Raw genomic sequence first — 24,378 nt, forward strand, 5'->3', positions numbered from 1 at the left:
ATGTGACATTGTAGAGGTTCGGAGAAATCTGGGGGGGTGATCAAGCAAAACTGTTCTACCTTCAGGTGACATTGGCATACACAGGATTTATTTGGGTTTTACATTGACAGGTTTGCATGTTGATGAGTAATGGGAGGAAGTTTCTTTGCATTGAACCATCTAGAAGCTATAACCAACTGGGAGTATAAAGAAGAAAGGCCAAGAACTCTAGGGCAAAAAGGAGGCTTGTATGTGTAGGTAATGGCTTGGCCACATTATGGGGGAATGTTTTGGTTGTAGCACTCTGAGGGTCCTTTAAGTCCTTGGTCTTTATAGTTTCAGATTTGGGTACAATTTTACTGGATATGCATCACAGGTAGACCATAAATGACTCAAAATATTCTTGGTTGAGCTATGTGTAAAGATTTTATGCTAAAAACTTGAGTTCAACACATGCCACATTTATTCTAACCTATCTCAGCCCATTGTGGTGAAATAACAACTTGGGGGTTAATATACAGAGGCCACAGTGATAGGTAACAGACAGATGTGGGTGGTGGGAACATAGGTTAAAGTTATAATTCCATAAACTGGGCTTCCTCTGCTGATCCCCTAATGCTTTCTTTTAAAAGTAATTTACTTGAAGCCCTACCTGGATTAAGTCATATTCCTCAGCAAACATCCTGTTATCTACAGGAGAAATACAAGCCCCCAAAGCTCTTCTGTGTTGATAAGAACACAGCTTATCCTGACATGAGGGGAATTTTGGGATCTTTATACAAAATAGATTCTAGAACTCAGGGAAATAGGATAACGAGACTCAAAAACACCTCACCTAAAAATTTGAAAGAACCTTTTCAAATTAGAGCTGGTCAGCATGGGCCATTGTGACCCAGAGTTGCCTTGGATCTTTAACATGTCATTACAGTAGTAAATACTCCCCTCCATGGGGTAAGACCATGTGCAGTGGGGACCTGGAAGCCTGGATCAAAATTCTGCTGTCTGTCAACAGTCTAAAGTACAGCTGGGCAAGACTCTTTGTCAACTTCCCTGGGGTCCCCAACTAGAGGGCAAGAGGTGTGTGCCACCTCTCCTCTCTGAAAGGATTCACTGCTCTTCCTTAAGAGTGTCCCCTTTCCCCATTTCCTATCTCTTCTAACTCATACCTGCTACTCTCTGCCATACATCTGAAATCTTTCTGCACAATCACAGGAGCGGTTAAACAAGGACATGGGTGGTCCCTTGAACTCCCCAAATGTCCTTGCTCAGCCACAATAGCATCAATCTTTTAAATGTCTGCTTCGTTCCTGGTGTACTAGTTGACCATATGTCCTTAAACAACTTGAGCTTTGCTTGAGTGCCTTGCCTAAGATATTTCTTACTAATTTTTCTGCATGGACTTTTCTTAACTCGAGCTTTTTTAAAACTTATCTATTTATATTTCAGATCTATACTCAGAGAAAATATAACCCTCTGTCCAATGTTGCCCCCATTTCATGTTCTCTGTTAATACATCATGTTTGACAGAATATGCCATGTTTCTACAATGTGAAGTTATTTGCTAAATATATAATTTAGTTTGTCTTTTGCAGCTTCCTAGATATGGCCTTCCCATCAGATATATATTGCATGAAGCGTGGTTTCCATGTGATTTACACGTTCCTTGCTAAGACAAGATCATAGTAGGAGTTTAGTGTACTTTCACTGAATGAGTTTATTAGGTAAGGTCTTACTGGAACATTTATGTGATTGGTAGCCTTGGTTCCTGACTCCGCTACGATATGTGTTGCCATTGATTAAAGAAATATATGTGAAGATATGTATGTTTCTTTAATATTAACTAAAATTCACATGAACATAAACTTATAAGGCATTTTTCTTCTTGTATACCACTGTGAAGATGATGCATAAACACAGCTATAAAGTTTATACTGAAAATCCACCAGCTCAGTTTTTTCTAAGCATTTAAATTGCCTTTTTTTGCATATTTACACTTTTATTTTTATCTATTTCATTAACTTTAATGGTGCTTTTCATTTTTCATGTGAATTTGTATTATTTTTGAGTCCTTTTATTTCAGCTTAAAAGACCTCCTTAAGTCTGTCTTTTTTCCTCTCTTCCTCCCTCCCTCTCTTCCTTTCTTCCTTTGTTCATTTTTAATTGTTTCTTTAATTATAAATGATAGGAGAATGCATTCTGATATAATTATCCTCTTTCTGGAATCATTCTCTTATCCTTGTTCATTGGCAAATTTCCACCATTTGTCATCAGAATTAATGAAAATCTCCTCCTCATGATGAAGTTACTTTAAGTTTACCACTCTAGGTTCCAATTTATACATTGCTCTTGAAACATTCTTTTTAAATTTCTGCTTTTAGCAAGATCATGATAAATAAACTCCAATGGAATCAAGACTCATGTAGAATTTTTTTTTTTTAAGAGAGAGATGAGAGATGTGTGTGTGTGTGTGTGTGTGTGTGTGTGAGAGAGAGAGAGAGAGAGAGAGAGAGAGAGAGAGAGAGAGAATTTTTAAATATTTATTTATTTTAGTTGTCGGCGGACACATCTTTGTTTGTATGTGGTGCTGAGGATCGAACCTGGGCCGCACGCATGCCAGGCGAGCGCGCTACCGCTTGAGCCACATCCCCAGCCCCTCATGTAGAATTTTTTAAAGTTCTTATTGCTTTCAAGTATGTTGATTGGTATGTAACAGAGAGTATTCCGTCTTCATTAATACATTAACTATTTCTCTCTCTTAGTGTTAACTATAGATAAAGCATAATTTAGAAAGAAAAATATTTAAAGTTTAAATTATTTTTTGAAATAATATTATCTGCATGTACAACTATTTAAGAAATTCAGTTACTGAGATTTGTCTTGATAAAGATCACCAGAGCTAGTGAATTGTTGTTTTGAAATTCAAAACTGAGCAATATGTCTTATGAAGCAGTAGTCTTCAATTCTTCCTTTTACTTCCACTTTTAGAATTTTACATATATATATTGTAATATATATATTAGAATATATATTAGCATATTCCAACCTAATCACTACAATGTCAAATGGAGTTTGATAAAAATGAGTGTATACAACCAGAAATATGAGCATAGAGTATATGCTTTCCTTTCAATAAAGAGGGTGTAGAATCAAATCAAAGTGAGTTAGAGGATCTATGGGGGTACCTCACAGGTATAACCCACATAGTTCCACTTCATTCAGAAGGGGAGAGGAAAGTCAACTGGAATATATAATGCCCCCTGCCCTCCCTCACTATACTTCTTCCTTTCTCCTGTCTTCCTATTTAATTCCTTCCTTTTCCTCAACAGTTTTGTTCTCCTATTCTTTTATTTTAGTGGATGGACTGAATGTGGAAGTTTGTGCATTATTTGTGATCTTCTAGTTTCAAGAGCAAAGCTACTTTAAGATAAGACTTACTTGCTCTACTAATAAAATTTATCTTATATGTCATGAAAATTCTAGATTCTTTAAGAACAAGAATAGAAACCATTCATTTTAGTGTAGAACATGATCATGCAAAGAGAATATTTCATATTGAACGATTTGGGTCATGAATGAGGAAGAAATGGGTGTATTAGAGACCAAAGAAAAGGAAAATAATTTTGAGTGAAGGTAAAGAAGAGAGGCGAGGAAAAGAAAGGCTGAAAGAAGTAAGTATGCATAAGATATGATTCCTAAAAGTTGAATAAAGGCATGTGGAAGTCCCTTGTGAAATAAGTTGTCAATTTCTTTGAGCAAATCTATGTATTTGAAAATAAACACATGAAAACTGAGAGAATTAATAGTGGTTTGCATATTTTAAAATGAAATTGAATATGCATATTCAGGTTATATCCAAGTACACATTCTTGTGTCTATATGCATATTTCAGATGAGGTTTAGAAATATAAGTATGCAAGCATGAAAGACAAAACCAACACTCTATTTGTAGATAAAATTATTGAAAAAAATATATTTTAAGAGTGTGTGTGTGTATATATATGTGTATATATATATATATATATATATATATATATATATATATATATATATATTCATGAGGGTAAATATCATCCATATTTATGTTCCTTCAGGTAGACCTGGGGATATCTAAACCTGGAGCATCAGAGATGGGAAGATGAGTATTATTTACACATTTAGTCTCTTTCTTTACAAGAATTTAATTAAAAAAACTCTGACATAGATTTAAAGTCTGTGAAAACTTGATTTTTTAAATATGTCCCTTGCCCTTAACAACATGTCACTGGAGGAACAATGGTGGTGAGGGTTGGGGGAGGGACAAACAACTGAGGTACAGGACAGATACTAGATGAATCTTAAAGCTAAAGTCAAGAAAAGGAATAGTTGACAACATATGCAAATAAACATTAAGGACAGCCCATTGGAAGAAGTGCCTCTTGAGGTGGGAAGGATTTTAACTAAGAAAGACTGAGGGAAATGGCTTCTAAATATCACAACAGCTATAATAGTAAGCAATGTGAGGCTCTTCAGAAGCAAAGCAGTCATGTTGGGCTGGATTGATGCCTGTTCTATGATTTCTTGAGAAGAGAACCTCTGGCTCTATTCATACTGGAGTCCAGTCATGCAATGGCTCTTCTGTGGAGTTGATCCTCTACCTTGAGGAACAGGATGCTGAAGATTTTAAGTGGATGAAAGACGGTGTTTGAGAAAATGACTTCAGTTTCGTGTGTGGTAGATAAAAAGGTTGAGGGAATGTATAGGGACACGTTGGTGATCAGTTGGATGAAGAAACAGAAATAAAAATAATTATGTAATTTCAAGGCTGCAGATTGAATTTAGCTTAAGTCAAATTGTTAGAGGCCTGGGGCCTCATGGGAAACTGAAACAGCTCAAAGACTCTCCCACCCAAACAAAACTCCAATTCTTGCAATTAAGTCAGACAGATTTCAGACATGCTGTTTGGATAAACAGGAATGAATCTATTGAAGGGATAGGAAAAGGGAAAGAGGATACTCTAAATGGAGAGAGTGGTTCCTCTTAGAGAGGGACAATATGCCTTACCTTCACTCCAGTTTTATGGGGGATCCAAGAAATTTTTCCCAAGAGTCCTACCCAAATCCACAGCCTGACTTATGACTAATGGAAAAATGGTATCAGACTTTCAAGGCCCACTGCCATGACAACACTAGGTCACACTGACTCATGTTGACAAGTTCTAATTGGATTATTAACCATACATTCTTACAGATTTCATGGTTAGCAGGAATTATCCTTATCTTTCTGAATTTTAGGATCTGATTAATGAAAAGGGTCACAAAATCTCCTCCTCTAGGGTAACGTGGGTTCTTCTTATTTCTTATTCTTTCAGGTCTTCATTTCTCCTGTAGATAACAGGTAGTTTGCTGAGAAATATGGTCTAGACTGTCCACTTAAGCCAGGCAAGGATGCCCATAAATTGTTTCTTGGAAAAGAAAGCATTTGGGGTTCAGCAAATTGGGCCCATTTAATAAAAGTAGTCCCTTAACCTCATGTTCTAATCGTCCCCTATCAAAATGATAAATGTGGGGAGTACCGAGCGCCATAGGGTTGGCAACAAGGTGAACTGTATAGTGTATACTATGGCAAGATGGCATCAGATTTTCAAGTCCTACTTCCATAACTGTTCTACCTAGCGCACTATGTCTATCCGCAGCAAGACTGGCGATAAGGCCAAGTTGAGTTCTTTGCGTGTGGGTCTCCAGTTCCCTGTAGGCTGAGTGCATCAGCTGCTGAGGAAGGGCCATTACGCCCTTGTACATTACGTCCTTGTACATTAGGTACATTACGCCATTGTACATTAAGCTCTAGATCATACTGGTACATGCTTACAAGTTATAACTGGATTCTTAACAATAAATTCTTACAGATTTTATGGTTAGGAGGAATTATCCTTATCTTCCTGAGAACTATATACTTTGTGTACTGTATTATAGCATATGTCTGTTAAAGGGCAAGCCTCATATAAAATATTTTTACTACAATAAAACAACCATTCGTAGTGAGTTTGATTAAAACATTAAAGAAAGCTTATAAAAAGTGGTTCATAAGAAGGAGATAGAAAGGAGATACCATTTCCATTTTTTGTCTCCAGGATGGATCAATGAGGTGTTTGGAATGTTTTACAGTTAATTTTTATGAAGTGGTCTTTAAATTTGGAAAAAACCTTAACTGGTGACCTATTGCATTACAAAAAAAAAAAAAAAAAAAAAAAAAAAAAAACCTAGATGGAACTCATTAACTGTACTATCTCATTCAGCTGGTACCACCAATGAACAGGAGATTTTCTCATTGTACATTAAGCTCTCAATAAGTTCAGGAGCACATAAGAAATATCATACCTGTTAATTTCATAATATAAAGGAACTTATATAACATGTACTCATTGTTTCCCAGTAAAATATAATGAAGTATCTGATATCCACTAAAAAAATATTTAATGTCAGATATTAGAAAGTGATTGGTTATTTATTGTGTTTCCTTCTTGCTCTCTTGCTATCTCTGCATATAGTTTCAGTATAATCAGGAAAGTTTTACCCTTAGAGAACTAAAAACATACTCTCGAATTTTCTTTGTCTTAATACCATAAACAATGGGGTTCAGGAAGGGAGGTACCACAAGGTATATATTTGCAATGAAGATGTGAACCTGGGGGGCCACATTGTGTCCAAAGCGATGAGTCAGGAAAGTGAAGCCAGCAGTAGAGTAGAAAACAACGATGACACAGACATGGGAGTCACATGTGCCCAGAGCTTTCAGACGGGCTTCTCTGGAGGGAAGACCAAAGACTGCACACGGAGGATTAGAGCATAAGAAAAAGCAATGAAGAAACAATCACAGGAACCAATCACAAATGCTACACTGAGGCTGTAACGCTTGGTGGCTCCTATGTCCACACACGCCAGCTTCACCACAGCCATGAACTCGCAGTAGGTGTGTGCGATGATTCGAGTCCTGCAGTAGGGGAGCTGCTTGAGCAGGATGGGGTGTGGGGAAAAGAAGGCTACTCCCCTCACTAGCACAGCAGCTCCCATTTTGGCAATGCGACTGTGGGTGAGAATTGTGGCATGGCGCAGTGGTTCACAGATGGCCACGTACCGGTCAATGGCCATGGCCAAGAAGAAGCCTGACTCCATGGCAGTAAAGCTGTGGATGAAGAACATTTGAGCCAGGCAAGCATCAAAGGCTATGTGGTGGGCTCCCAGCCAGAAGAGACAGAGCATGCGCGGCAGCGTGGACGTGGACAGCACCAGGTCAGTCACTGAGAGCATGCACAGGAACAGGAACATGGGCTCATGGAGACTTTGCTCTGCCCTCACCACAGCCAGGATGGTCACATTCCCCACCACAGCCACCACATACATGGAACAGAAGTGAATCCCAATCCAGACGTGCAAGTGCTCTAGCCCTGGGATGCCCATCAGCAAGAAGCTGTTTGGAGATATTTCAGACTTATTGGCTGGTTCCATGGTGCAGATGCCTTCTGTCTTCTCTGCAGGTTAGAGCAAAAGTGTTCTGCCAATGTCATTACCACAAATCTGAAAACAAATGCTGAAAGATCCAAAGGCTCACTTTAGAAAACTTTCTGGTTTGTAATTTAGAGTAAAAATCCTTAATGACACTAAGCACTAGGTACACACCAAGTGGCCCTAAGCATTAGCCAGACACAAAGCACCAGCTGCAATTCAAGAATCTAATGAATTTTCTAAAAAAATCTATACTAATTATCTGTGAACAATAAAATAAAAATTGAATAGTGCTCTCTGAATTCAGTTTTTCTTAATCATAAACCAAATTAACTTTTGATATAAGATTTTATAAATGAAAAGGGTCTTAGAAATCCTCTACCCCATTTTTTAATTTTTATTATCCTGAAAGACAATTTTCTAGTTGACATCTGAGTACTCTTAGGTAAGGTTATTCAGTTTGTAGAGAGTCCACTGCATATTTGTTTTTCCTAGTACTTCCCAAAAGCTATACTCAGGAACCTTGAGACACATTGACCCTAAACCTCTTGAGCTCCACAGGCTTAATGGACTTTCTGTGTGGTAACAGTTGAGAGTAACATGCATGTTTCTACAAAATTCTTTTTCAAGTGAAAATACCCACTTATTTTATGTTTAATTCTCAGAAATCTGAGTTTCCTTCCTACACTTTTCTATACACTCTCCCATGTGACTTTCATCATGTGTATCTGAACATGTTATTCACATCAGAGACTACTCACCTAGTACTCCTTTTGGTAATTGCACTATATGTATGATCACAGTTCATATCATTCACATGCAAAATGAGGAAGAAAAATGATATTTAGTTGTTCCTAACATGAAAAGGACACTGTTCTTGGACCTTTGCATGTTTCAGTTTTAACTTGGGAATAATATATAAGCTGTGTATTATTTTCCACTTGTACCAATTCAGATAGCAGCCCAGAAAGTTACAGAAAACGGAGAACATCACAGAGTGACTGAGAAACAAGAACTCTAACACAATTCATGCCTTCAGGGCTCATGTTTTTTTATGTTTTGCCAAACACAATATTTTCTGTGGCAGACATTAAATATATAGTCACCTTTAAACTTTCAGTAGTTTACTTTAAATCACTTTTCAGAATACGATTTAAGCAAATATTTAAACATTGCCTTTATTTTGCGTGCATATGTGAATATAACACAATGAACCCCATATTCTGTGTAGTTAATGTGCATTAACCGAAAACATGGGGGGGGAACAACAACTAGGGTTTGCTCTTCAACTTAATGAATTATATTATTTTAGGTAACAACTTGAAATTAATTTTTGTGCATTTATCATTGTTCAGACCTATAATTCCATCAGAATCGCCTGCTGATTTTGTGCCTATGTATAAAAATTATTGAAATACATCAGGCACAGTGGTGCAGTCCTGTAATGCCAGTGGCTCAGGAGGCTGAGGCAGGAGGATCATGATTTCAAAGCCAGTCTTAGCAAAAACAAGACATTAAGCAACACAGAGAGACCCTGTCTATAAACAAAATACAATAAAGAACTGAAATGTGGCTTGGAAGTTGAGTTCTCTTAAGTTTAATCCCCAGTCACCCAGGAAAAAAAAATTATTAAAATATAAATTTGAAATATATTTAGGTAAGTTGCAGACTCCTTTATATTCTTCTAAAAATTAGGTTTATTCTTATCAGCATACTCTATATGCTATTGATTAAGTAATAATATTTTGAATTTAATAATAATGAAGTTATACATGATGAATTCTTTTCACCCCACTGTAGCTTGCAAGGTCTGGCCAGGTATACTACAATTATAAATATTCTCATATGAGCAAATATTTTTGAGTAAATATGGAGAATGTTAAACCAATTTCATGCTTGACTAGAAATACTGTCAATGTTATTTAGGAATTATCCTAGTCTGTCCTGGGCTTTATAAAATGATTATTTACACAATTCTATTCAATTACTATGATATATACCTTATAAGCTATAAAGTTCATTAAACCTTAAAATGTATCAAATCACACCAGCAATGCTGTCTCTTCAATTTTCTCCTTTTCCTCCTTTTAATTGTTTTTGTTCCCAGCATATGTTCTTCCTATGTTCTTACTAAATGCATTTATTTCCATCATGAAGTTTAGTTTGCTCTCTACATGTTAATTATATCTCATTCCTCAGCTTCCCAGTCTGTACAGTGGGAAAAGGAAAAGTTTCTGGGAGAATTAACTAAATAAAGCATGCCAACAACTTAGAATATCACCCAACACAAAGATGAATTTAATTAATCAAGCACTGGAAAGAGTTCATGTCTTCATTATTCTGTAGGTAATGTGATTCCACTAAAGTTTCTGAGAAAAGACTCAACAAACTCAGAGCTGCACATTAATAACAAAATAAGCAATTTTTCCAACCTTTCAGACAACTACTCTTTCTTTGCTTTCACTGGTTAATACTGAATTTTTAACTATTTTCTGAACATACCATGCTGCATTGAAATACTGTGCCTTTTTCACATACTCTTTTGATGGTCATGCCCCTAACCCCTTTCATTTCCATTTACAAAAAACTGCTTATTTTTAATATCCAGTTCAATTGGAATACCATCTATGATTTTTTGCTGGATTACCTTAAGTAGAAATTTGTTATTAATATGTTAACTGTTTTACTTTTACATTTTTGATAGTCTTATCAAATTGCAGAGTACAATACTCATTAATATATTATTACCCTAACAAGTAACTCCCTTGTGGATAAAATTGCTTTTAGGGTAGAAACTCTAGCAAAACTAGGAAATATCATGATCCGGCCCAAAGACCAGTGCAGGGTTATTATTAGTAGGAAACTCTTTACAACTGCATGTTTTGTTCCAAAGTCATTTGTCTAAGTGCCATTTTATGCTGCTTCCTGACACTTAACTAAATGGAATTACATTTCTAATATTCACTTCAATTAATATAAGATAGATATAAATGAATTAAGAAAGCGAATTGTCCTTACCACCTCTTCTTATAGTGATGTAAAAAGATTTGTTCTTTTATCTGCTTTGTTCTGTCACATTTATAAGCAAAGAATCCAGGAACAAAAAAGGGTTCTAATTGATGCTGGATTCCAAACCAGTTACTGCTAATTGAGAGCTGGAGGATCTTAATTACCCATATGCCCACTTGCAAAGAAAGTTCTTTACAATATTTCATTGACTCTCAAACTTAATAAAAAAATTTTTTAAAAGATCCATTAATCCAGAGAAAATCAAAACATCTCTACTCCCACATGCCTAGAGAGGGAAACAAACAAGTTTTATAAATCTGATTTTTTTTAACATGGAATCATAAAAATTTATATTGTATATCCAGAGATCCAAGCATAAAATAATTCTTTAATTTTTCTAGTAGCATGTAAAGGTGTCTTCAAGCACACTATATAAATATTCAGACAAATTTATTTTCTATATATAGATTTATTTAAACAAAATCATATTTTAAAATACTTAAAAAACTCCTGTCTTACCAATTAAGACATTCTGTAATTTTTACCTCGGAATCATTAGTGTTTCTTGTCTTTTACCCCAGAAATCAAGGTTGGGTGGAGAAGGAGTGAACAGGGAGATGTGAATAGCCTTTGTTAAAACATCCACTCTAGATAAAACTGCATGTCACAAAAGTTTCAGTTTGTAGTATATTTTCTAATTCTTAGTCTCTCACCTTAGTCTCAATAGATTAAATAGCTTAAAAATTGACAATATTAATATAATCGTGTTTAAAATTTTTTTCTTTTAAAAATAATATTTATTGTAACTAAGGGAGTGTAGTGATGTAGATGTTTTGGACAGAAAGAATGTAGAAAGAAAATATTAGCTTTGGCTTGTAATATACATGTTCAACTAAGAACCTCAACTTATTAGACACCTCTTGCTTCTTCCTAAATATTATTCCTCCTATGGGAGTCACCGTGATGGATTACTTCTAACCCTGAACGGGAGGAAACAAATATTTTTGTTCACAGCTCTTTCTGCTCTATGAATTACCCAGAACAAATAATTATAATGGCATTATAATGTTATTTTCATTCAAATGAATAGTATATATGACTCCATACTTAAAAACAATTTGACAGGTAAAAATAAGCATGTCAGTAATAAGAGTGTACAACTTTGTTTTGAAATTTAAAAAATTATTGATTTTATTATAATTTTGCATATTAGTGGGATTCATTAGGCTATTTGCATATGCACATAACATAATTTGATCAATCTCATTTCCATTACCTTTCCTTTATCTACCTCCTTTTTCCTAATATTTATTATTATGATGCATCAGTGATTTTTATTCTTAACTTTAGCTTTTCAAAAAGTTGAAAATTACCTTTTTGAGGATCTCATAATTCTGTAAGTGCACATACTTGAATATAGCTCTCTTCTCTCTTTTCCTGTTCTGTATCTCTGTCTTCACTCACCAAAATTCCAAACCCCAAACTGGCAGTCCTCCAGAGAGTCACCTCTATAAGGAGCAGATGCAAAGCATCCTCAGTGAGCAAGAGCTAGAGTTATGGCTGACTACAAGTTCCACTTGGTTAAAGGATGTACATGGTGGGAAAATTGATGGCCTTCTGGGGATAAAGGTCCTTTTCCCAAACTACAAGATCTAAATTACTTTTAGGTGGAGTGATTATAATGAACTATCCCTTAAGATAATTAATGAAGGCATTATTTCCAATGATCTGCTGAGTGGTTTGATATGGAATGTGTTTCTTCAATGTATCAGAAAATATATAACACATTAGACGCCCCACACATACACAAAGAAAAAAATGAGTCTAATTTATGTACTGAGACCATTATTTATTAGACTCTAGGATTAGTGCTTAAAATTCTTTCTGTCACTTCATCTTCAGAAGTCTTTGGAATACAAATTGCAATAAATGATGAGAAAAAAGAACAATAGACTTAAAAATTTATAAAGAACATTACAGCTAATAAAGGCAAAGCCAGAAACTGAATCCAGATATCTCTGGCTTCAAATTTCAACTGTTAAAATTACTATACCACTAAGATTCAAAAAACGATGTGTGCCAAAGTAAAGTAAATACTTCTTCTGGTGCAAAATGCTTAAAACCATGGATCACAGTGACCCTATCCAAAATGATAAGCAATGTCTATACAATCTGGGTCCTCTTACCTCTCTGGCATCACTTTCTGCTTTTCAGCTGATCCTCAGTTTTCCTTGAGTCTCAACCAAATTGCATTTTGTTCTTGGTTCCTGTATAGAACTAATTCATGTTTTTGCTTCTGCTGCTGATGCTCTTCCCATCTCCCTTGCCCATGCCTTCTCTGTTCTCTACTCATTTTGACTTTACTGATGGATGTCATTTCTTCAAGGAAGAATTAGGAAGAAGTTGCCTGTGTTTTCATGATTTGCCACTTACAGTCTGTCTTCCAAATCTGAATTATGAAACATTGCCCCTTCATTGTACATATCAGTTGCGGGCCCCTTTCAACTTCTCCAAAATCGTTCTTATCTCAATTCCTTAGATTTTCAATGATTTAGTTCTTTAATTTTTTTTTCTCTTCAGATAAAAAAGGGGGTGCAAGCATGTAATCCTATCAACTCAGGAGGCTGACTCAGGAGAATTGCAAGTTTGAGATGAGTTTGGGCAACTTAGCAAGAGCCTGTATCAAAATAAAAATGAAAAGTGTAGGAGGTGTAGCTCAGTGGCAGAGTGCTTGCCTAGCATGCATAATGCCCTGGGTTCGATATCCAGTGCCACAAAATAATTGTTTCTCTACCATCCCCAAAGATCCTGTTCACTATTTAATTACTAGTAACTTCTCACATCTTTTCCCTAGATTCCATCACTAACTTAAACTCTTCCATAACTTGTGTTTAGGTCAGAAAGTTCCCTACCTGCTATTTCATATTTTTCCAGCTTGTTTTTTTCTGTACTGCATCTTCAGCAATTCATTCCTCATCTTCTCTGCCTCAGCCAGCAAGAGATACAACATCAGATTCTTACATGTGCCTAAACTATCTTTTCCATTCTCAAGTGATTATAACCTCTTGGATATTCTCGCTTTTATTAATTTTACTCTGAATGTGAATAGCAGGTGTTATGCGATATAGACAGATTAAGGTTAGATTTATATTAATTTATTCACTGAAGCCATAAGAACATCAGATTCCCTTTACCATAGTGGCTGATCTAACTAGTGTGAAATTCAGATTACTTTCCTACTCAAACATCCAGACAGTCAATAGGTGGAATATGTAGGAGGAAATTGTTTTTCTCTGCTTACAGAAGTAAAGGAGACCATTCCCTCCTCATCCACTCCTTTATACAAACCAAAAGGGGATTCTTCTCCACCTCCTAGGAAAGTTAGTACAGTCTCTCCAGGAGCCACGTTGCTAAACTGTTTTAAATTTAAAGACCTAGAATGACTCTAAGTTATTAGGTAATATTAATCTTAAAAATATAAATACACAAAACAATTGAAGTCCATCTTTCTACTGTGGAAACTTAATTTAGTGATCTATTTTTGACTATATCTTTTTGGCATCTCAATGATAATAGAGAAGATCTATTAGAATTTCATATCAGAGCAACGTAATTAACAAATGCCTACAGATTTAGTGTAATATCATGTGACACTGTAGAGAGTCATAAAGATTTGAGGGATTTGAGGTCACATTGGCATGCATAAGACTTATTTGGATTACACACTGACAGATTGGATGTTGATGAGGAATGGGAGGACATTCTTCTGCATGGGACCATCTAGAAGCTATAGTCAACTTGGAGAATAAGGAAGGGAGACCAGGGAATTCAAGGCGAAAGGAAAGCTGGTATGTCTAGGTAATATGGCTAAAGCTGCATCATGGGGGAGTCTTTTGGTTAAAACACTCTGAAAGGCCCTGTAAGTCTTTCATCTTTATACTTCCTTATTTATTTTATTTATGGCTACAGATGTTGGGTATAATTTTATTGGATATGCAGTGCAGGTAGACCATAAATGGCTTAAAATATTCTTGTTTGAGCTGTTTCAAGATTTTATGCTAAAAAATTGAGTTTGACACAAGCCCCCTTAATTCTAATCTATCTCAGTTCATTGTGCTAAAAAATAACCTTAAGTGTTAATATACAGAGGCCACAGAGATAAACAACAGACAGACATGAGTGGTGGGAACATGAGGTTAAGGGGATAATTCTATAAACTGGGCCTTTTCTGTGGTCCTCCAAATGCTTTCTTTTAAAAGTAATTTACTTGCAGCTCTACCTGGATTAAGTCATATTCCTCAGCAACATCCTGTTATCTGCAGGAGAGATACAAGCCCCCAAAGCTCCTCCGTGTTGATAAGAACACAACTTATCCCAAGTGAGGGGAATCTGGGGAGCTTTATGCAGAATAGATTCTAGAACTCAGGGAGATAGGACAACTGGACTCAAAAACACCTCACCTAAAAATTTGAAAGAACCTTTTCAAATTAGAGCTGGTCAGCATGGGCCATTGTGACCCAGAGTTGCCTTGGATCTTTAACATGTCATTACAGTAGTAAATACTCCCCTCCATGGGGTAAGACCATGTGCAGTGGCGACCTGGAAGCCTGGATCAAAATTCTGCTGTCTGTCAACAGTCTAAAGTACAGCTGGGCAAGACTCTTTGTCAACTTCCCTGGGGTCCCCAACTAGAGGGCAAGAGGTGTGTGCCACCTCTCCTCTCTGAAAGGATTCACTGTTCTTCCTTGAGAGTGTCCCCTTTCCCCATTTCCTATCTCTTCTAACTCATGCCTGCTACTCTCTGCCATGCATCTGAAATCTTTCTGCACAATCACAGGAGCAGTTAAACAAGGACATGGGTGGTCCCTTGTACTCCACAAATGTCCTTGCTCAGCCACAATAGCATCAATCTTTCAAATGTCTGCTTCGTTCCTGGTGTACTAGTTGACCATATGTCCTTAAACAACTTGAGCTTTTCTTAACTTCCATGCCTAAGATATTTCTTACTAATTTTTCTGCATAGACTTTTCTTTCCCTAGCTTTTAAAAAACTTATCCATTATATTTCAGATCTATACTCAGAGAAAATATGACCTTCTGTCCAATGTTGCCCCCATTTCATGTTCTCTGTTAATACATCATGGTTGACAAAATATTCCATGCTTCTACAATGTGAAGTTATTTGCTAAATATATATGTTAGTTTGTTTTACGCAGCTTCCCAGATATGCCCTCCGCATCAGATACACATTACATGAAGCGTGGGTTCCATGTGATTCACATAACCCTTGCCAAGACTGAGTCATAGTAGGAGTTCAGTATTCAGTATATATTCACCGAATGATTCTATCAGGTAATGGCTTGTTGGAACATTTATGTGATTTGTAGCCCTTAGTTTCTGACTACTCCATGATATGTGTTGTCATTGCTATAAAAATAAGTGAAAATATTTATACTTCTCTAATATTAACTAAAATTCACATGAGGAGAAATTTATAATGAAAGTGAGATCATGAGCCACAGGCCACAGGCCACAGGCATCTCTCCTCTTAAGTAGTCCTGTGTAGACTCTGTCTTAACACAGTTATGAAGTTGATACTGAAAACCCATCAGTCCAGCTCTCTTTTTTTTTTGTATTGGGGATTGAAATCAGCAAAACTCAACCCCTAAGCTACATCCCCAAACCTATATTATATTTTATTTAGAGATGGGTCTTTGAGTTGCTTAGTGCCTTGCCATTGCTGAGGCTGGCTTTGAACTCGAGATTCTCCTGCCTCAGTTCCAGAGCCCCTGGGATTACAGGCATTACACCACCATGCCCGGCTAATCCAGGTTTTCTAAGTAGATTAATATGCTCTCTTTTTTTCTTTTTTCTTTTTTGCATGTTTACACTTTTATTTTTATGCATTTCATTACCATTAATAGTGCTCTTTATTTTTCATGTGAATTTGAATTATTTCTAGAGTCCTTTTATTTCAGCTTGAAAGACTAAAGGGTGTCTTTCTTTCTTCCTTTCTTGCTCTTTTAATTGGTTGTTTTTAGTTGTACATGACAGTAGAATCCATTCCAACATAATTATCCTCTTTCTTCAATCATTCTCTTTTTTGTTTTCACTGGCAAATGTTCACCATTTGTCATCAGAATTAATGAAAATGCCTGCCCAGTGATGAAATTACCTTACATTTACACCTTTAGTTCCAATTTAAACATTACTCCTGAATGATTGTTTTTAAATTGCAGATGTTAGCAAGATCATCAAATTAACTCCAATGGAATCAAATCACACATACAAAGTTCTCATCATCTTTAATTATGTTGATTGGTATGTGAAAGACAGTATTCTGAGAATACATTAACTGTTTATGTTCTTTCCTTAACCAAGTGTTGTTTATGGAAACAGCAAAATTTAGAAGGAATAATATTTAAAGTTTAAATTATTTTCTGAAATATTATCTTCATTTACTATGTAGGAAATTCAGTCACTGAGATTTGTCTTGATAAATACCAACAGAATTAGTGGATGTTTGTTTTGATTTTCAAAACTGAGCAGTATGTCTTGAGAAGGAGTGGTCTTCAAATCTTCCTTTTACTGCCACTTTTAAAATCATATATATATATATATATGAGTTTATCTGTCTATATATCTTTATATGAACTTGTGATTCACATTACCCTTGTCAAGACTGGGTCATAGTAGGAGTTCAGTATATATTCACTGAATGAGTCTATCAGATAAGAGCTTGTTGTGTTGTCATTGATATGAAAACACTTATACTTCTTTAATATTATCTAAAATTCACATGAGGAGAAATTTATAATGCAAGTGAGACCATAAGCCACAGGCATCTTTCCTCTTAAGTGCTGTTGTGTAAATTCTGACTTAACACAGCTATGTTCTTTCCATAACAAAGTGTTATATATATTAGTCTAAACACAACAATGTCAAATAGGATCTGATAAAAATGAGTGTATATAATCAGAAATATGAGCATAGAGTATACAATTTCCTTTCAAGGAAGAGGCTGTGAAATCAAATTAAAGTGATTTAGAGGATCCCTGGGGGGGGTACCTCATACCAACAATCTATTTAAGTCTCACCTTGTTCAAAAGAAAACAGGAAAGTAACATATAATGCCCCCTACCCTTCCTCACTCTACTTCTTCTTTTCTCCATCTCTTCCTATTTAATTCCTTCCTTTTCCTCAACTGTTTTGTTCTTTTATTTTAGTGGATGGAATGAATGTGGAAGTCTGTGCATTATTTGTGATCTTCTAGTTTCATGAGCAAAGCTATTTTACTTGCTCCACTAATAAAATTTATCTTATACATCAAGGAAATTCTAGATTCTTTAAGAACAAGAATAGAAAACACTCATTTTAGTATAGAACATGATCATGAAAAAAGAATATTTCATATTGCATGATTTGGGTCATGAATGAGGTGGTATTAGAGACATGCGTGGTATTAGAGACCACAGAAAAGGAAAACAATGTTGAGTGAAGGTAAAGGAGGAGTGAGGAAAAGAAAGGCTGAAAGAAGCAAGTATGCATAGGATATGATTCCTAAAAGTTGAATAAAGGCATGTGAAAGGTTGTCAATTTCTTTGAGCAAATCTATGCATTTGAAAACTGACACAGAAAACTGACAGAATTAATAGTGGTTTTGCATATTTTAAAATGAAATTTAATATGCATATTTAGGTTATGTACAAGGACACATTCCTGTGTATGTATGCATACTTCAGGTGAGGTTTAGAAATATAATTATGTAAGCATGAGAGACAGAGCCAAGATGCTGTTTGTAGATAAAATTATTGAAAAAAATGTATTTAAAAAGTGTGTATATTTATATATATTCATGAGAGTAAATATCATCCATAATTCTGTTCATTCAGATAGACCTGGGGATATCTCAACCTGTAGCATCAGAGATGGGAAGATGAGTATTATTTACATGTCAAGACCCTTTCTTTACAAGAATTTGTTCTTTATAAGAGCAAGTAAGTTTTAACTTTTAAAAATATGACATAGATTTAAAGTCTGTGAAAAACTGATTTTCTGGATATGTCTCTGGCCCTTAACAAAATGTCCCTGGAGGAACAATGGCAGGGTTGGAAAATAAACAACCGAGATACAGGGCAGATACTGGATGAATCTCAAAGATAGCTAAAGTCAAGGAAAGGAATGGTTGACATCATTTGCAAATAAGTGTTAAGGACAGCCATTGGAAGAAGTGCCTCTTGAGGTGGGAAGAATTTTAACTAAGAAAGACTGAGGGAAATGGCTTCTAAATATCACAACAGCTAGAATAGTAAGCAATGTGAGTTTTTTTTTAGAAGCAAAGCAGTCATGTTGGGCTGGATTGATGCCTGTTCTATAATTTCTTTAGAAGAGAACTCCTGGTTCTATTCATACTGGAGTCTAGTCATGCATGTCTCCTCTACCTTGAGGAATAGGATGCTGAAGATTTTTAAGTAGATGAAATGAGGTGTTTGAGAAACACATCTCCAATTCCAATGTTAACAACTTTGAATAAGAAAACCACTAAAGATAGACAGGTTAAGTACATGGATTTTATATTTAGAGATGCATACAAGTCAGATAATAGTGAGGTCGAAAAACGTTAGTGGAAATGTGCAGAGAAACCTTCATGATCAGTTGGACTAAGAAACAGAAATAAAAATAATTACATAATTTCAAGTTTGCAAATTGAATTTGGCTCAAGTCAAATGAACAAATATGGTGAAGACAGAATACCCTATGGTTGGAAAGGAGATGAGGGGCTTAGTTTGTATGCAGTACAGTATTGCTATGCACATGTACTGTATTATATAGCAAAAGTATCTTTTATGTGGGTACATCTCAGATGCTTTTACCACATTAAATGAAATTTTTAGGATTCTAATTTCAGAACATTAAGTTTAAGGTGCCTATGAAAAAGGGTTCACAAGTCTTTTGCATCTCTTCTTCTGGGAAACAGACAAAATGATTTGAGGCATTTATTTGGGTATCTTGAATTTGTAAAAATATATGAAATGATGTAGATGAAGTAAGAAGTAAAGCTAGAAGGAAAAAATGGCTTTGTAAGGTTCTTTGTATGTCAAATGCCTATTTTCAGGTGAAATCTACTATATATTACTAAAAATGGTTTCATTTTCTCTTGAAGTCCTCTATACAGAGGAAAGGATATAATCAATTATTTATGAGCTAGTGAATATCAATGTATACCTATTTCCATTAGTATTATTTCTACACAATAGCTAAAACATGAATGCAAAAGAGAAAATGTTAAATTGTCACTGTTTTTGATAATTATTTTTGTCCCTATATCTTAATATTATATACCTAAATTGAAGGTTTCTTATTTGAAAATTGTATTTCTAGTTTATAGAAAAAGCTGTGATTCAATAAAGTCAAATTAACAATAGAATATTCTCCTATATTATTGCATGTGTGTGTATTTGGGAGAATTCTCATTATAAGAATTTTGTTCTCAACTGCATCCTGGTAGAAAGGACATGCTTCCATCACATTCCCACACTGAGTGAGTTTTCTTTCTTGCATTGGTTATTTCCTCATGAAGCCCCAAACCTTTAAGGGATCATCTCTACCTCCAACCCAATAGGACTTCCGGCTCCACATAACCAGGCCTCCTGTCTGTCAAAGGCATCAATCAGCCTCAGTCTCTTTGACAGTGGAATATTCGCAATACCCACTCCCTCATTTGTTTGGTACGTGCTCCATAAATCAAGGGGTTGACCATGGGAGGCACCAGGAAGTAGAGATTATCGATGATGATCTGCAGATGAGGAGCCATATGGTAGCCTAAAATCTGGGCCAGAACAGAGAAAACAACAGGAGAATAAAAAAGGCCAATGATACAAAGGTGAGAGCCACATGTACTAAGAGCTTTGCCTCTTGCTTCCCAAGATGGTATCTGAAAGACAGCATGAAGGATAAGTCCATACGACAGAATGATGAAAAACAAATCAAATCCTACAGATGCCACAATGACCATGAGGCCATAGATAATGTGGTCAGAGATGTCTCCACAGGCTATCATCACCACAGCCATATAAGCACAGTAGGAGTAACCAATGATGTGGGTTTGGAAGCTTTCCAGTCTTTTTGCCAGGATGGGTGCTGGGGTTAGCACTGCCACTGCCCTTGCTAGGACAGTTAGTGCCATCTTCACAAGCATGCTGTTATCAAGGATGGTTGTATATCTCAGAGGGCACCAGATAGCCACGAATCTGTCAAAAGCCATGGCCAGGAGGATCCCAGACTCCATGACATAAAAAGAAGGAATAAAAAACATTTGTGTGAGGCAGGCATCAAAGCTGATTTCCTTGGCATCCATCCAGAAGATGCCCAGCATGCGGGGCACAGTGACACTGACCAGGCATAGGTCAATACCTGAGAGCATGGCTAGGAGGAGAAACATGGGCTCATGAAGACTCTTCTCCATTCGGATGATACATAAGATGGTGACATTGCCCATGACTGTAATAACAAATATCAAGAAAAAAGGTACAGAGAAGAAACCATGGGAAGATTCCAGGCCAGGAATTCCAGCCAGAATAAATATCAAGGGCTGGGGGAGAGAGTTGTTACAAGAGGGCATCCCTAATCTGAACTTCTCGAGGTCCGATTCCTATGGAGAAAGAAATGAGCATTTTGAAGTCACTGCATCATTTATACCTACAAAATGCTGGTCATTAGCAGTAGTTAATAGTGAAATCATGATTATATTATGGGCAGTAATGATTGAATGAATGCTTCAGCTACTTGGGTAGAAGAGGGAGAAGCATTCTCAGAGAAAACTCTCAATAACAAACCACATCAAGAGTTCAGAGTCTTCTATTTCATTTAATATAAAGCATTTGATATCCTGTAGGATTATTTCTGAGATAGCAGGACCAGCAGGATAAGATTTTCAACATTGTAGACAGAGTTGAGAGGATGAACAAGTCAGAAAGCAGAGATTTTGCTTAAGAAAAGAAAGCTGAATTTAATCATACCCAGGTCCTTGGTTTCTGGGATTGGACTTGTTGTTTTGTGGTTCTTCTTTAGAATGTGTAGATGCAAATTGTTGATTCTGACAAAGAACTTAGGAGCCCTGTTAATATTTTATATGAAAGCATGATGGTACTGATGCCAGAATTAGACTGGCAGATAGGCAAGGGTAGAATCCAGAGAATAGAGGAATTGAAATGTTAAAATTCTTCAGAGCTCTTCCTCCATCCTATCAAGATTACCTGCTCTTGCTCCAACCTGTTGCTAAGGTAACCTGTCCCAGGAATTTCTCCTTCCTACAGGAAGATATAAAAGTGCCCCACATCCTGCACAAATCACTCTATCTTAGGCCCTCCAGCCCATCTGCTTCTCACCTTTTGCCCATCCCACTAGAGCATCTCCTGGGCCTAGTCACTTACTCAGGAAGGAGAGAGATAAGGAAAAGAGAGCAGGAAAACAAAGGAAGGGCATATAAAAAAGATGGAATATCTCACTTCTGGGGATACCAGGATACCAGCTATGGTTCATTTCTCCCTCCTGGGAGAAGTCTATGTTACCCCTTTTAAATAAATCCTGCTTTATATGCTTGCCTTGGTGTGCTTCTCTAAGGTTATAATTCAACATGTGAGGGAGCAGAACTTGTCACCCATAACTGGTGGTATCAGTACTATGGAGAAATAATGGATTATTTTATGACAAAAGTGAAATCCAAAAGTACCTCAATAAGTAATAATTAAGTATTGAATTTCCAGAATATTTGATAAAGTCTAATTGAGGCGTGGGTAAAGGGAAAGAGAACTTAATGGTTTTGTGTATATTTTTGTGTGTGTTTTTGTATGGGTAGCATAATTGGGATTCAATAGTAACAAATATTTCTATAGAAATAAGGCATCATTATATTTATTAAACATTTTAATTTATGTTAAATATTTTGAATAGAAATACATATTTGCAAATTTAAAAATTATATAATACAAGTCATAAATATATTTGATCCATTAAAAATATAAACCATAAAAATATGATATATGTAAAAATAAGAATATGAAAGCAAGACTTTTATAAAATTCTATGATTGTAATTAAATCTCACTAATAAGACTTAGTGATTATATTGGTTAAAAATAGTACAACTATCATAGAAAGAGAAAAAATTTAATTTCCCATGCACTCTCCTCCTCCATCTATCTCAATCCTCTTCCTCTACTCTTTTAATAAGTTTAAAATGGAGAATGTAAAAGAGTCTCACAAAGTTAAAAATATTACAACATTAATATTGCTTTAGTTGTTTATCAACTTAGTCTGTTATTTATATTGCATCAATTTAATTCACATTCTAATTTAGTATGTTTCCAATTTATTTTTAATAGAAGTGCATTATTTTTAAGTTTCTTATAAATAATTGTTTTTATTTTAGCTGTTAGCCAAATCTTTAAGACAAAAATTAAGAAAACAACAACAAAGTTAAGTTTAAACAACATAAACTGTGAATGACATTTTTGCTAATTTAATTCACTCTATGTTAAGAGTTTAAAATTGGAAGGCATATCTGCTAAAATCTTTTGTAACAATTTACATATCACAAATTGTGTTACTCAGATATAAGTATTTTATATTTCAACTTCATTTCTAAAGGCACAACACAGTTTACTGATAGGCAACTCTCCTGGAAGGTCAACTTGGCATAGTAAAAATAAGGCCTTTGGAATATTACATTTCCAGGGTTGAATCTCTGCCCTGTCACTTATTCTGTATAACTTGACCAAGTCATTTAAGACTTCGAGCATCATTTCCTCATCAAGAAATTAGATGAAGCATACATTGCAAAGCTTGTAGAAAGGATTAAATTGTCCATTAAATCCCAAGTATGCAATACATTCTTGTTACTAGCATAATTCTTTAAAGTTTTGGTACTCTAGAAATGCAAATTTTCTTCTTTTATACAAAATGCAAAGTTTAAGTGAGACATGAGCAAAGTAATGTTAGCTTTGTTTTTTGTTCATTTGTTTCTTGAAAAGAAGGGTGGCTAGGGTGCCATGGGAAGGATTATTTGATGATCCTAGTGATTTTGTTCTCTGATATTTTTAGATTCATTATATGCTTAAGGGAGAAATATTTCATGTTATGATAATTAGATATCTGAGGAAATAAAGTGTGATAAAAAGTAAAATGGGCATTTTGGTTCAGTCAAGGAAAGGATCCTATCCTAAGAGTTGCTTCTGGACAGAAAAGACCACACTGTGATTCCAGAAGCTCACTATCTGTTGGACTTTCCAGTAGAAACTGAATAATCACTTTTGGGGAATGCTGTCGTTGAAAATTTTTCATGTGGTAATGGCCTTAGGACATTATCAGAATTTCACGCGATATATCAAGAATTTATCTATCAGGAGCATTATTATCAAAAACTCCATCAACATTAACTAAAAGTAAAGGCACCATCAATTCAGGCATAAAAATTTGAAGGATATTTATCATTTATATCTTTTGTTCTTTATAAATATGTTTTATAAAGATTTGTAGAGAAATGAACTAGCAAAAATATGAGGATTTCCTAGAAAACGGATGGCAAGATTATATAATACAATAAGAGTAACTGGTAGTTCATTTCAGGAAAGAAGACCAACTCTATTTACATTAGAAAGCAAAATTTCATTATAGATAATGGAATCATGTTTTTGAGTCACAAGATCATGCTAAACTTTGCTACAACACTCAATAGCTATGAGATATTAGATTATTTGCTTATCTCTTTTCTTATGGGTTCTTTTTAATTATACATGAGAATAGAATTCATTTTGACATGCTTATAAAGGTATGGAATATAATTTGTTCTAATTCAGTCCCCAGTACTTCCAAGTCTCTCCCTTCCTCCCATCCTCTATTCCCTTTCCCCTA

At 35.4% G+C, this 24,378-nt stretch overlaps 1 protein-coding gene and 1 pseudogene across 1 annotated transcript; both read right to left on the reverse strand.

Annotated features, from left to right (window-relative positions):
* Positions 1–6,516: 6,516 nt before the first annotated feature.
* LOC143391366 (olfactory receptor 52P1-like) lies at positions 6,517–7,463 on the reverse strand (annotated as a pseudogene).
* Positions 7,464–20,144: 12,681 nt separating this feature from the next.
* Positions 20,145–21,089, reverse strand: LOC143391367 (olfactory receptor 52K1-like). Its single transcript, XM_076844066.2, has one exon. It carries the CDS (start codon positions 21,087–21,089, stop codon positions 20,145–20,147), a length of 945 nt encoding a protein of 314 aa, XP_076700181.2.
* Between the last annotated feature and the right edge of the window lie 3,289 nt (positions 21,090–24,378).

The sequence above is a fragment of the Callospermophilus lateralis genome, chromosome 2 (genome assembly GCF_048772815.1).
Source record: "Callospermophilus lateralis isolate mCalLat2 chromosome 2, mCalLat2.hap1, whole genome shotgun sequence".
NCBI classification, from domain to species: domain Eukaryota; kingdom Metazoa; phylum Chordata; class Mammalia; order Rodentia; family Sciuridae; genus Callospermophilus; species Callospermophilus lateralis.

Excerpts from the sequence above, each read along its gene's own strand:
- LOC143391367 (XM_076844066.2), bottom strand. The coding sequence starts at position 21,089 with ATGCCCTCTTGTAACAACTCTCTCCCCCAGCCCTTGATATTTATTCTG.